This window comes from Pipistrellus hanaki, assembly GCF_964339955.1.
Source record: "Pipistrellus hanaki genome assembly, chromosome: 2".
NCBI classification, from domain to species: domain Eukaryota; kingdom Metazoa; phylum Chordata; class Mammalia; order Chiroptera; family Vespertilionidae; genus Pipistrellus; species Pipistrellus hanaki.
The window spans coordinates 169,387,947-169,401,910 of NC_140504.1; the positions used below are offsets into that span (position 1 = coordinate 169,387,947).

Here is a 13,964-nt window from a genome sequence, read left to right on the forward strand (position 1 = left end):
AGCCTTGGCCGACTCTCAGGAGACAGGATGGCCCTCCTGCAGGGACTGCTGACCAGGGGAAATGCACCCCCACCCCCATAGGCACCCCCACCCCCTGTGCCCGGGGCCATCCCTCTCTCAGCCAGGCCTCCTGCCAACTCGGAGCAGCAGACCCTGTGCCTCTGGCGGCATAGGTCCTGCTGCAGGCCCCTGGCAGTGGCCAGGGCTCGGAGGGCTGCGGGTTCTAAGAAAGCCCCGGCGGGGACAGAGCGGTCCCGTCTCAGGGTCCTGCCCCAGGGCCGGCTGCTGCTGAGCTCGCCGTGCTCTCGGAGGGAGACTGTGGGCGCCAGAGCGTCAGGGCAGGGCCCAGGGTGAGCGGAGAGGAGGAGCGAGGTGAGACCGGGCGGAGGGGCGCAGCCATGGTCAGGGGGCAGAGGGGAGCTCGCGGGGCTGGCTAGCCCTGCGTGCTGGGCTCCAGGCTGGGCGCCGCCTCCATCCCCGATGTGCCCGGCTGTTTCCCGGCCTCTTTGTTTCCCTTTGCCTTTGTCTCCTTTCCTCCTTTTCTCTGAAATTAAATGGGATCCAACTGCTGGCTCCCTGTGTGTTCTGCTCATGGCTCAGCCCTTTTCATTATTACTAGAAATATGTCCTCATTGTACAGCTTAATTCTGCTTATCTGGAGTGGATTAAGTGCTCACAATGACATGCAGCACTGAGTCCTGGGCATCCCTGTTAAAGAAATTCTGCCACGACCTAATTAGTTCCATAAACCAGTGTGTGTGTGTGTGTGTGGGGGGGGGGGGGGCAGATCGGGGAGCAGGAGTGGGGTGGAGGGTAGGCAGTGGGGGCAGACACAAAGGAGCCTGGGGGGTGGGAGTCAGGAGCCCTGGGTCCTCACCCCAGAGGCTGGTGTTCTGAGCGACACTGGGTTAGTCCCACCCTGAGGGGCTTGCATGGGGCTGGGAGGGGAGGTGGGAACCAGGGGACCCCCAGCCTTCAGGGGGCAGGCAGTGCAGTGGGTAAGAGTGCAGGCTCTGGAGCCGGAGGCTGGGGTCTGAACCCCAGCTCTGCCACTAGGGGCTGTGCCTTGGTCTCCCTGTCTCTGCGCCTGTGAAATGGGGGCCTGTGACTGGGACCGTGGACGAGGGTGAAATGAAGGGAAGACGTGCGACGGTGTGAACAGGGTGTCAGGAGGCGACCTCCTGAGGGGTGTGCAGAAAGGCCGCCTGGGAGCGGTCCCCCTTCCCCTCCGTCCACGCTAAGCTCCTCCTTGGCTGCAGCCAGCCAGGAGCAGAGGGAAGGTGGCCCTGACACAGCGAGGGAGGAGCATGCAGGGGGCGAGCAGGAGGCGAGAGCTGAGCCATGTGAAGTGCGCAGGACTGGCAGAGGCGGGCCCCACAGCGAGGTGCTGCACGGCCTCCGTCAGCCGGTCCTGTCCCCGGGTGGCCTCTGGACCTCGGTCCCGCTCTATAAAGAAGGGGTTGCCTAGATCTTTCCATCGCACCTCGCCTCCCTAACCCAGCAGGTGTCACTGAGAGGGGATCCAAAGCCCTCCTCAGGGCTGTCAGGAGCTGGGGGCAGGGCCTGCGCACAGTAGGTGCTCAGTAATGTGGGCTCCCTCGCCTGGTTGCTCTCAGCAGCTTCGAGGCAGGAATCGTCCTGGAGGGATTTTTCCTACCAGGTGGCCCTCAGGGAGGGGTAGGGAGGCGGACACTGTCCCGGGCACTGCCCCGGCCTCGGGCTGGACCAGGGGGAGGCAGGCAGGCAGGAAAGGCGGCAGCCCCAGGGGAGCCCTGCTGCCCTCAGCGCTGGCCTCCTCCCCTCCCGCCCTGGCCTGCCTTTGGAGGCTGTTTGGGCTCAGGACTGCCCTGCCTTCCCGCCTGGTTCACCCAACGCCACACCGGAATTGGAGCTCGTCTTCCTCCCAGGGAAGTCTGTGCAGGTGGCAAAGGTCTGGGAAAGACGGATCTGGATTCCGGTTTCAGTCCCAACCTTGGTCCTCCCGTCCCCCCCGCCACCGCCCCCCCCCCCCCCCCGATGGAGAGAAGCCTGCCCTCCATTGAGGCCTGAGACCAGTGCTGGCGTCTGTGAGGCTCACAGCACATAAGGGGCCACGCGACTCAGGCACCCATCCCCACCACCCCCACCATCCCCACGGGCCCCCGGGGGTCTCCGTGTGGTCGTCCGAGCCCCACACCTGCTGCATTCACACCCCAGGGCCGTCCCCCTGCTCCAGCCTCGGGGCCGAGCCACTCAAGCAGAGCCAGGCCACACGTCTCATTTCCAGTTTTTAATGTTTTTCTTGTAAAACCAAAAATATAAAACTGGCAGGAGAATGGAAAACAAGTCCTGTACACTCTATATACACGAGGTCTGTGATTTAAAGCCACCGGGGAGAGAACGGGAAGACGCGGTCAGGGACCGGCACAGCCGCGGACCCTGCCCGCGCCTCCGAGCACCGGCCGGAGCTGGGCGCGGACCGGCACCCAGCGTGCAGGCCGGTGCGCGGGGGCGGACACACACCGGTGGGCCAGGCAGCGTCTGCAGTGAGGGCGGCCGGCGGGCGGCCGCCTCAGGTGTCGGTGTAGATGGAGGGTATGTGACTGAGGCAGTGGTCGAAGGCCCCATTGGGGAAGAAGCTGCAGTCCTCGGGGCCGCTGGGCACGACGTCCTCTGGCGGCTGCGGCGGCAGCGCCGTGGGGCCCGGGGCCGCGGCCAGGGCCTCGTAGCCTGTGCGGGCACAGGGTCTGGCTGGAGAACTCGGGGTGCTGCCTTGTCATCTTTTCCCAGCTCCCACTCCCGCCCCCTTTCTGCCTTCAGTCCCTCATCTTGGTGCCCCCTGAGTAGGGCCTGGTCTGAGCCCTCTGACCTCCCAGAGAGGGTGGGGGCGGGGTCGGGGGAGGCGCCCTAAGCCTTGTATTCCCAGTGGGCCCGGGGCAGCTGGGGAGATGGGCACAGGCTGGCTTAGGGATCGCTCACCCAGTGCTGGGCTGTGGGGCAGAATGTGGGGTGGAGGGAGGGAGGGAGAGAAGCCGGGGTATCACAGCCCCTGCCTGCAGGGGCTGGTCCCCTCCTGGCAGAAGGACCCCGCCCACCCCGTCGTTCAGGTCCCTCCACCGGACACAGGAGCCCACGGAAGGGACCGGCACTCCCCGGCACCTGCTCTGGGCTCGGTGAGGTCGTATCACTCCGGCTTCACAACAGCCCTGGGGGACGAGACTCACTGTCCCGCTGCGGAGCTGAAGAAATGCCCAGAGGGAAGACACTTGCCCAAGTTCAGTGGGGGAGGTGGACCCAGGTCCATCTTCCATCGGACAGGCTGTCTCCCGGGAAGGCCCTCAGCACGGGAGGGGCCTGGAGAGGTCACCTTATCCAGGCCCCGCCTGCCCTAAGGGCTCTGTGCCTGGGCTGTTGTCATGAACGTTTGTAGCCTACGACAGGTGGGCCTCAGTCTTCCCATCTGTGCAATGGGTTCAGGCTGAACTATTCCCAAGGCCCCATGGTGCCACCTTGTTCAACCTTGCATGCCTATGCTCAGCTTGGCAGAGGAGATGTGGGCAGGGTCTGGAATGGGCACTGGAAACGAGGCTGCCACTCAGATAGCAGGGGCTAGGGGAGGCGAAAGAACCCCCTCCCTTGCTGTGGGGGCATGGACACTGCCTCTCGGCCACTCGGAACTCCAGGCCCGGCTGCTCACCAAGGAGTCCCACCTTGGGCTGGTGGGAGGCTGGTGGAGGATGGGTGGGTGAGAGCTAGCAGAGCTGTGGCCAGTGGCCAGTGGCCAGTGCCTAATCACATATCAACCCACATGGGTGCAAACATGGCACACACACACCCTGTGACTGGGTACACATCAGCCTACAGCATGTATGTGACATGTGCCCACCCCAGAGGTACTTACACCATATATAAACACAGTCTGTACACACAGATGGAGTTATGGGATAGAGAACACACGTGTGTATGCATGGATGGAGAGGGGGGTCACATGATGGGCACACAGGTGTGCGCACACAGATGGGAATGAACACCAGCACAAGCATGATGTGAGCACGTGTGTGCACACATGAGCACGTGTTCTGCATGCTCCTTACACACTTATGGGGCTCACACTGCCTAGAACTTACCTATGCCAGCTCCATGTGCATACGCACACAGACGGGTTCCATGGACACATAAAAAATAAGACATATGCAGACACGGGAGCATGCGTGTGAATGGAAAACACGGTCCCACAGCTTTGTGTTTGCTCTTCCTCGGCCTCGGTGCTTGTCCCTGTGACTTTATGCCTACACACCCAGCTGCACACGCCCGCTGCCCCAGGGGCCTCTGGGACAAGGTCTCAGGCTCCCTCTGTCTTGGGATCCCCGCATCCTGCCCAGGCCTTGTAGCTTCCAGCAGGACCTGGGCCCTGGCTGATCTGGGTGGGGCTTGGCTTGGAGAACTCACCCTCTGTGCCCTGCACTGACCAGGACTGGACCAGCTGGTCTGTGCCTTGGGCTCCCACCGCCCTGCCCTCTCACCCAGCCAAGGGCATTTCCTGGGGGAGCCCCAGGGCCCTGAAGGGACACGTGCAGCACAAGAGCAAGCATGACCCCAGGCTCTGTCCCTTCCTAGCAGTGGGGTCCCTCTGGGCCTTCGTTTCCTCATCGGTTAAACAGATCAGTGTTTCTCTCATCCCTGCTGGATCCCCAGGCCTACCACTGTGCCCCCTGCTCCACACACACACACACACACACACACACACACACACAGTAGGTGTACAGTAAATATTCAAAGGGAACATCAACTAGACTGTGAGCTCGTCTGATTCTTCTGCGTCTTCAGAAACCTGTCAGTCCAGGCACAAATGAGCCGTGGGAGGCTGTGGAGGAAGTGACTTTGGGTCGGGCAGGGTGCATGTCCCTATTCTGTGGGGTCCTGGGACCTCGCTAAGCTTCAATTTCCCCTCTGCGAGCGGAGATGACTCTGCCCAGGGGGCTGTCCCAAGGCTGTGGGACAATGGGCCTAAAGCACCCAGCACAGGGCCGGGCTGTGGCGGGTGTTCGGGGGAGGGAGCCATGTGGGTGGGGCTTACCTGTGGCAGGTAAGGGTGCACTGAGGCCGTGGTAGCCGTTGGGCCGCAGGGGGTTGAAACCAGGGGCCTCCCCTGCCAGTGCGTCCCCACTGGCTGCTGGCTCCGCTGCCCGGTAGCAGTCGCCATAGGGGAAGCAGTTCTGGATGGCGTGGAAGCTGCCCTGGTACCCTGCAGAGGGAGGCGGCAAGGACTGCATCAGCCAAGGAGCACGCCCAGGTGGGAGGGGAGCGTCTCTGCTGCGCTGTGGAGCTCTCACCGCCCCCTCCCCCGCCCCCCAAATGCTTCCTGAACAGGCATGAGGGTGTGACTGAGAGAGGGGAGTCCCCGGTGGAGAGGTGCCAGCTCTGCCCTGCGCCTGGGCCTCCTGTGGCTGACCCTGCGTTGTCGGTGGCTGAGGAGTGCCCTGCCGAGGGCACTGCTGGCCCTCCCTTCCCCGTTCTCCTCTGAGACACCCGGGCATCCAGCAGCAGGTGTGCTCCCTCTGCTGGGAGAGCCTGACCGATGGAACCAGCTGGCTTTCACCCTCAGCACAAACGGCCTCCAGGAAGAGTCTGCTGTCGAGGCCCTGACTCTGGCTTCTCCGGTGAGGCCTCAGTGCCCGCTGTCACTGTTACCCCGCGCCTCCCCCAGGTCTCCATCTTCGGGCACCCAGCAGGAGTCCATGTGGTCCCACCCTCTCGGGCACCCAGCAGGAGTCCGTGTGTGGACGGGAGGGGCCGCTTACCTTGGGGGCTGGGCAGAGGCGGGGGCGGAGGGCTCTGGAAGGGCGGGTAGGGTGGCTTGCTGGGGAGCGTGGGGAAGGGCTGGCCGCCCGGAGAATGGCTCTGGGAGGACGGTGGCAGCGGCGGTGGCCCAAGCCCCTTCAGCGGGCTGACCATGGGCGAGAGGAGGCCGGGCCCCAACCTGGAGAACACAGAGGCAGCGTGAGCAGGATGGGCTCGGGGGTGGGGTGGGGGGCCCGAGGCACGGCCACTGCTGCCTGCTTCCCTCCAGCAATGGTGAGCTCACTAGATGGCCTGCTCTACCGGGGACAGTACGGTGAGAGAGGAAGATTTCATTTCTGATTGTGTTTAAACTGGAATTAAATCTCAGACCTCGTAAGCATCAGAGCCCAGAGGAGTCAGTAAAGGAAAGCTGCCGTCTGGTGTTTGGGACCGACAGGAAGGAGCCCGACCTTCGGGGGTGACAGAGCTGTGTTCGCAGCCTCCTCGGCCTCACTGGCCACGTGACTTTGGGCAAGAGGCCCGATGCGTGGCTGCTGTGTCCCCTGCGTGACACACTGTGGCTCCTGACCCGGGGCTCAGGGCTGCCTCCCCTGGCGGGTCCCAACACTGACTGTGCGTGCCGCTGTGGCGCCTGGAGCGGGAGCGGGAACAGCCGCCACGAAAGCCCAGGAGACCCCCCCCACAGCACTGACAGAGCGCTCACTGCCTTCGCCTCCCGCCTGTGTCCTCACAGATCGAAACCAAGGCTCAGAGAGGTTGCCTGGGCTGGTCCGGCCACACGGCACTGCCGTAGGTACGGGGAGAACAACATGGATAAAGCAATGCAGGCCAAGCACCGGGACGGCGGCAGGTACGTGGTTGGCCACTCGTGAACCATCTCGTTGTAAGACGAGGGGAAGGAGACCAGCAGGTGGGCCTTGTTCCCGCGCTGAGTGGCCTCCTGCCTGTCCCCGACATCTCTCCCGGACTCACGTGCCGCCCTGGCCCGCCCTCCGGGCGCGAGGTGTTAGCGGGACAGATCCGTGCCTCTGAGGAAGCAGGGGAGGGGTGTGGGGAGAGGCCGGCTCCATGTCTGCAGCTCTGCCGGGTCCTAGCTGCCCCTTCAGTGAGGGCCTCCTGCCGTCACTGCGTCACCGTCCCCCACTGCGCCGCCCCCACCCCGGGGTGCTCCGAGGGCAGCAGCAGGGCGGCCTCGCACTGCGCCTGGGTCCCCAGCCCCGCATCTGACACCTGCAGGGACACTCCCGCCTCCTCCTGCCGATGAACTGGGTCCTCATCATGGCCCAGGGAGGACCTGCCAAGGCCAGCCGGAGGCCCGGCCCCACTGTGCTCCATAAACTGAAGGTCTGCGCCAGCTGTGTGCTCTCCTAACCCAGCGGTCGGCAAACTGCAGCTTGAGAGCCACATGTGGCTCTCGAGCCGCGGTTTGCTGCTCTGTGGACTGAGTCTGCCGGCCACTGCCTTAGGGAAAAACACTTAAAAGACATTTTAATAATGTACTAATGTCTTTAACCCGAAGTCAAAACTTCTGGGTAAGGGTAAGGCCTTACGCAGTGGTCGGCAAATTCGTTAGGCAACAGAGCGGCAAATCACGGCTCGAGAGCCGCAGTTTGCCGACCACTGGGTCCTAACCGGTTCTCAGGCTGAGACAGGCCGAGGTGTGGCCACAGGGTGGGTCCTCCCTCGGGCCCGCTGGGTGGTGCTGTCTGTCTGAGGCTCACCCCAGCCTGGTCCCCACACTCCGGCTCTCCCCTGATTTCCTGCCGGCCCCCCTCCTGCGGGAGGGCCCGGACCCAGTCCTCCGTCCCTGGTTCTCAGTCCTGGGCCTGGCGGGCAGCAAACAGCTGGGAAGCACTAACATACGCGTGTCTGAATTGCTCAGCCACAAAACCCTGATGAGCGGCACTGCAGAACGAAGGAGAGCCAGGCCTGCAGGGGAACAAACCTGCGTTTCCCACGTTTGTGTTTCCTGCCTCACACCTGCCATCAGCCCACATTCGCCACCTTCACAGCCAGTGACATGAAACAGAACGCGGCTCTCCCCGCAGCAGACGCGAGGGCCGAGGCTACGCGGCTCCACCTGAGCCCTTTAAAAGGAAAAAGATCCTCTGGAGCTCCTCTTCTGAGTCATGCCAATGGCTCCTAAATCAAATAGGTTTTGCTCCAATTGGAACCTATAAAAATTAATAGGAAACCTCACTGGCCTGGCAGACGCAGGGCTTCATACCTCGTCCGGGGCCGGGGTAGAATACCACCCTCTCCGGCGTCTTCCCTGAGCCAGGATAAATACATTTGGTCATGAAGCCGGGCCCTCTCAGCGTATTCCTGAGTGAATCAGATAATTCTGTCCGGCCCGTAAACGTCCCAGCAAACCCCCGGGGAGCCGCCGGGGGCCTTCCCTGTTGACTTTGGCAGGAAGGGGAGGCTGCAGGCCTTCCCCCGCCTCCTCTCGGGGCTGGAAAAAGAAACCCATTCAAGCTGGGCCGGACCTGGTGTCAGGCTGAGGGCCCCTCTCCCGCAGCCGCAGCCGGAGGAGCCTGGGCGCCGGGCGGCTGGGTGACTGGAGCCCGGGGTCCCGCAGGCACGGGTGGGCGGGCGGGCGGGCGGGCGAGCCGGGGGTCTGTCGCGGGCTTGTCATCACTCCGCCTCCATCGCGGGAATTCCTGACGGGCACTTACACAGGCGGCAGGCAGGTGATGGATGAGGCAGAGCAGAGCGCACATGCCCGGTGGGAAAGGCCTCCGAGGTTTATTTTGCTTTGGCGGGCGATGCTCGGGCTGGCTGGTGGGCGAGCAGGTGGCCGGGCCGGCGGGTGGGGCTGGTGGCCTGGACGCGGTGCCCAGGGACACAGACGGTGTCAGCACATGCAGGGGTCTCGCCCTCCCGCAGGGGGGCCCAACGCTCCCTTCACAGAGAAGGAACTCAGGCCCTCAGGGCCCCGTCCGGCTGCCTCTCTGTGGCTGTCTGTGCCCTCGCCACCAGTCTGCCCTGGCTCCCTGCACGGCACCTCTGCCCCCCCCCCGGGGGGGGTCCTCCGATGGCCCCTCTTCTCTCCACAGCCAGCGTTTCCCTACATCTGGCTTGTTCCAGGTCACTGCCTCCCTGCGCTTCTCCCTGCCCACCCACAGCCCCGCTCGGTGGCCACCACCACACCCGATGCTGCTCCGCGAGCTAGGGTAAGGTGACCAGACGTCCCACTTTTGGTGGGACAGTCCCGATTTTTAACAATTTGAATCTTTCCAAAAATCGGGACTTTTTTAAAACGCCGCGGGACGCGGGACAAATTGTTAAAAATCGGGACTGTCCGCCAAACGCGGGACGTCTGGCCACCTTACCCTAGCTCGCGCTGCAGGCCTCCTCCCCAGCCCTGACTGCTTCCTGGTCGCCCCATCACACAGTGTCCCGCCACCCTGTGACCTCTCTCCGGAGCCTGTCGGCCCCCACGGAGATCCCAGTGTCTCCGGACACACCAGGCTCTCACCGCGCGTGGCCTCAGACGTGCTGCCCCTTCCCCAGCCTCCTCACTCAGCCAGCTCCTTCGTAACCCAGAGGCCCAGTGAGCACCACCGCCAGGTGCCTTCCTGCCGGCCTCCCCACCCACCACACTGGGTTCTCCTCTGCCTTCCCCCAAGCACATGTCTGTGTGGCCCATCCCTCAGGCCTGTGCCCGTCCCCTCCTCACCGGAGCTTCCCCAGGATGGGGTCGGTGCCGCAGGGCCTGCCCACACCAGGGGCTTACGTGGACTTAGAACAAAAGGGCGAGTGAGTCCCGGAGGAGCCCCGGACAACACATTTGGTGATAAAGCCAGGTCAGCCCAGGCACAAGTTGGCCAAGACTGCGGCCTCGGGGGGGTGGGGGGGGGTGGGGCGGGGGGAGGACAGGGGAGGCGGAAGCTCTGGAGCGGGCCCTGGGGGGCAACTGGATCAATTCCTGCTGGAGATAGGCAAACGTGGCAGGGAGGCGGGAGGCAAAGCAAGGAAAGCAGGCTTTGGCAGCGCTGGGGGCCAGCAATTAGCACATTCACCATTTCCAGCCGATTAAGTGGCCCCAGGGGAACCGCACTGATTGCAGGAAGAGGCCGCCCCTCCCTGCAGTGACCCTGCCGTGAGGGCTCCTGGGCAGCCTGCAGGGCCTGCCGTGAGTCCCAGCTGCACTGTCCAGAGTGGGGGCGAGGCCCAGTGGGCATCTTGGAGTGGGCGGTGGGCAGTCTGCTCACCAAATGCACAGTGCGAGCCAGAGGGAAAGCCGAGGGAGGCAGGACACCCCCACGGGAGAGGAGAGAGGCATCGAGAAGCCCAGGTGCCATTCCCTCGGTCTGGGAGGGCTACTGGGAGATGCCAATGAGATTGCGCCCGGAATGAGCTTGACACAGACGAGTTTGACACAGACGTGGCGCATAGCTGAGTGCTGCCTGAGCGTTGGCTACTTCCCTCAGTAACAACCACTTACTGTGAGGGGCGCCTGCCCGCACCAGCCCCCCCTGCAGGTGCCGCTCACCACCTGGGAGGGGGTGGCTTGGTACATACCCGTCCCTGGTGCTCTCGGCCGTGGGCAGAGGGGACAGATGGTGGGGACCGGTGGTGGCTTCCAGTGGGTGGTGCCTGGAAGGGACGTCGTGTGTGGGGGGCAGGAGGCCGGGTGCGAGCCCATCCTGGGGGGCGATGGAGCCAGGATACAAGCCTGCAGGGAAGCAAACAGGTATCTCGGGGCTGCGGCCACTCCCTAGAGACGGCTGTGGACAACCCCGTAGCTGTGCACCTGCTTACGGGGAGAGAGAAGAAGGAAACCAGCCAGGCTGTGGCCACAGGTTAGGGGCCCAAACAAGGAGAGGAGGGGTCCACGCTGCTCTGCTCGTGCCCTGGCTTCTTGAAGGGCTGTGTGCGGAGCTGAGGCCTACCCTGGAGCAGAGGCCTGATGACGGCTGGCTGTCAGAGGCCTGGGCATCCAGGTGAGAGAGTGAGTGTGTGTGTGTGAGTGTGTGTGAGTGTGTGTGTGTGTGTGTGTGTGTGTGTGTGTGTGTTTATGGGGACAGGAGGACAGAAGGACAGTGTGGAGCAGCTGCCTCCACCCTCCGGGCTACTCGGGGAAAGAAGGGGCTTGCTCTGGTGCCTGTGTAGCCCCAGAAGCGGAACAGGGCTCCTGGACTGGAGAGAAGCAGGCTGTGGCTCAGGGCGTGGCCCTGCCTTCTACCGGCCAGAGGCTGTGAGGCAATGGACCACCTTTGGGAAAGTGAGCTGCCCATCATCCGGAGATGTGGGAGCAGAACCCGGATGTCCAGAGAGAGGACCGCTGTGCTAGCGGACGGCAGGCTGGCCCGGGGTCCTCCGAGAACGGACGCCACGGATGGTGAGCAGGCCGGACACTGCGCACCTGCTCTCCCAGGTGACGGCAAAGGAAAGTCATGTAAAGCCAGCTCCAGCTCCGGTTCTGGCGGGACGCCTCAGGTGCGGGCTGCCCTGTGGGCTGGCGGAGGCCCGGCTCCGAAGGGGTTCCGGAGGGCCCGCTGCCTCTTGCCCCTGTCCTTACCCGGCCCGTCTGAGGGGCCGCTGCTCCCACGGCAGCGATGCCGTCGTCCACCCCCCACCGCCTCGCTCGCCCTCACCTCCTTCCCCAGCTCGGCCAGGACGGCCCGGAGCGGGTTCCGTGGATGGCACTGGCTTGGCCCTGCTCTGCTCACCATGCTCACTGCCATCTTGAACCCATTTGGGGGCCTGATAGCTTGGAAGGCCTCGCATCCTGATAAATCCTGCACCCTCTCCCTCAGCCATGCTGGCCTCACGCGTCTCACGTCCTCCCTGCCCGGGTCTGCTAACGCGGCCCCCAGGAGAAGCCGCTGCGGTTCCCCGTGGAGACCACAGGTCCTTCTGCTGAGAGACAAGCTCGCAGGGGCTTCCAGGAGTCAGACAAGGACCAGTCAGTGTCCCCCTCCCCAGCACCTCCCTCGCCTTCACCCCTGTTCGGGACTCTTCCATCCCAGCCTCTCCCCCTGCTTCCCCAGCCTCAGTGCGGGTCCCCGGCGGCCCCGCCTCCTGAGGACGAGCTCATGAACGAGGCATGTTGAACATGTGACCAGACAGTGGATGGAAATGAGGGGATCACCACATCGTGATGGGCAGGGAGAGTGGGGAGCCCTGGGGCTCGCCAGGCCTCTCCCCCAAAATGCACCACTTCAGGCTGTAAATCAGCGTCATCAATCATCAGCCCGGAGTGCCTCACCTCTGGCCCTAACATCTGTTCCCCACTGTGCTTCAGGCATCTGCCGGCGCCCGCAGCGGAGCCTGGGGCCGGAGCTTAGGAGACCGGGACTCCTGGGTCTGCCTGGCTGGTCCTTCCCTCCCCGCTGCCCGAGAAGCTGCTGGAGGTCAGGACCAGCACGGGGCCTGGCACACCCTAGGTGCTCAGTTTGGCAAGGTGTGGCTTAGCAGCCGGAAGCGGCAGACGAGGTGGGGAAGGGCACAGCCTGAACCAGAAGGCCCGGGTACCAGCCTCTGCCGTTTACTGGCGACAGGACCTCAGCAGAGAGCGGCTCGGCTTCACAAGAACCGTTTCCTCCCCCGGAAGGGAGAGGGCATCGCGACGGGCAGGGAGGGGGGACGCACGGGGCTGTCCAGGCCTCTCCCCAGACGCACTCCAGGCTGGACAACCACGTGCCTGCTGGGGTTCACGTCAGTTAACTCGTGTGTGTATGGCACCTGGAACAACTCCTGCACATACTCAGCAAATGCTGGCTGTGGCATTACTATGAGATGGATAAGTAAACAGTTTCTCATTCTCCGTGAGCCACCACGGTGATAATGATGCCGAAAAAAATGATCAGCCGTTGGGTTTATAAAGGCAACCACGTCCGCAATCACATTTGTCATCACAGCAGGCCTGGAGGGGGGACCTGACGCCCAGGCAGGGAAGGCATGCTCCCTCGCTGGCAGATGGGCCTGGCAGCTGCCGCCACCCAGCGCTGCTCTCCGGGGTGCCGCCTCTGAGACTTTGTCTTCAGCTGCAGCAGGGCTCCCTGGACACTGAGTGAGAGGGTGTCTGCCCAGCGGCCAGACCAGCCGAGTGCTGGAGAGACAGTTGTCGCCGGCCCTGGGCTGGCACCGGGAGAAGCAGCTTCCCAGCTGGACCTGCTAAGGACTCCGATGGCCTGAGACCTCCCAGGTGAAAACGATGGGCTGCAGGAAGCTACTGCTCCTCAGCCTCAGCCCTCTTCCCTGCTGAGCCTTGTCCTTCTCAACACAGCGCTTCCCGGAGTGGAGTCATTGCCAGCTGTGGGGAGCTGGCCCTGGAGGTGTAAGCCTTCACCCCTGGGTGGGTCACCTCCACCGATCCCCTCTTGTCCTGCTCTTTTAGCAGCCCTGACCCTGTGCGAAGCAGCCCCGGGGAGTGGGGAAGGGTGGGACCCTCCCTGAGCTGTGTCTCCCCCCCCACCCCCACCCCCGCCGTGGGCTGTCTGCACACACACTAAGCGCTCTGACAGTTTCAAATCTGCTGCTACTTCAATTCGGAGAGGAAAGAATAAAAATTTGAAAAATAAAAAATGTTTAAAAACGGTTGGAGTAATTCAAGAAATCCCAGAGGGTGAGAAGAGCTTGCTGCTCTGATCCTGTGGTTTCTGGGGTGAGAGGTGGGGTGTTGGGGGAAGCAGGGGGGTGTGGAGGGGAGAGTGCTACGTTGTCAGCTGGAAGCCACAGGCCACACTGCCTTGTCCAGGCTGGAGTCCCAGCAAGTGGCCAGGAGCTCCTGCTGGGCCTGAGACCTGCCCGTGGCTGAGAACTGCCCGTGGCTGGTGGCCATGGGGAGGGCCCTGCAGTCGGCCTTGGGGGACCAGAGGCTCTGAGCCTGCCCAGAGGAGCCTTGGGGACCCAGAGGCTTGGGGGTATCTCTGGCCACAGAGTTAGCAGTGAGCTGGAGTGACTGCAGCCACGTGGCCACCCTCACACAGCCTCGGCTCTCCTCTGAGCACGGAGTCCGGGGGGAGTGCATGGGGCTTCCGGCCTGACTAAGGCAGGTCCTGAAGGAAGGGCAGGGGCTGCCTTGGTGGAGAGGAGGCGAGGGGTGGCTGGTGAAGTGTGTACACGGCTCTGAGGAAAGAGGGAGCACAGGGTGTTCAGGAAACTGCATCCAGTATGCCAAGGTTGGGGGGGGGAGGTCAGGAGGCGCCAGGAGCACCTAAGTTGTGAGGCCT

At 63.6% G+C, this 13,964-nt stretch overlaps 1 protein-coding gene across 1 annotated transcript in view; it reads right to left on the reverse strand.

Annotated features, from left to right (window-relative positions):
* Positions 1–2,311: 2,311 nt before the first annotated feature.
* Positions 2,312–13,964, reverse strand: part of GLIS1 (GLIS family zinc finger 1) — a 218,818-nt gene continuing 207,165 nt past the window's right edge. The window contains exons 8-12 of the mRNA XM_084872894.1: positions 10,309–10,462; positions 5,781–5,959; positions 5,057–5,224; positions 2,501–2,709; positions 2,312–2,428 (exon numbers count right to left, since the gene is read on the reverse strand). Coding sequence (XP_084729020.1) covers positions 2,552–2,709; positions 5,057–5,224; positions 5,781–5,959; positions 10,309–10,462 — 659 coding nt within the window. The 3' untranslated portion in view covers positions 2,312–2,428; positions 2,501–2,551. The remainder of the gene's footprint in view (positions 2,429–2,500; positions 2,710–5,056; positions 5,225–5,780; positions 5,960–10,308; positions 10,463–13,964) is intronic.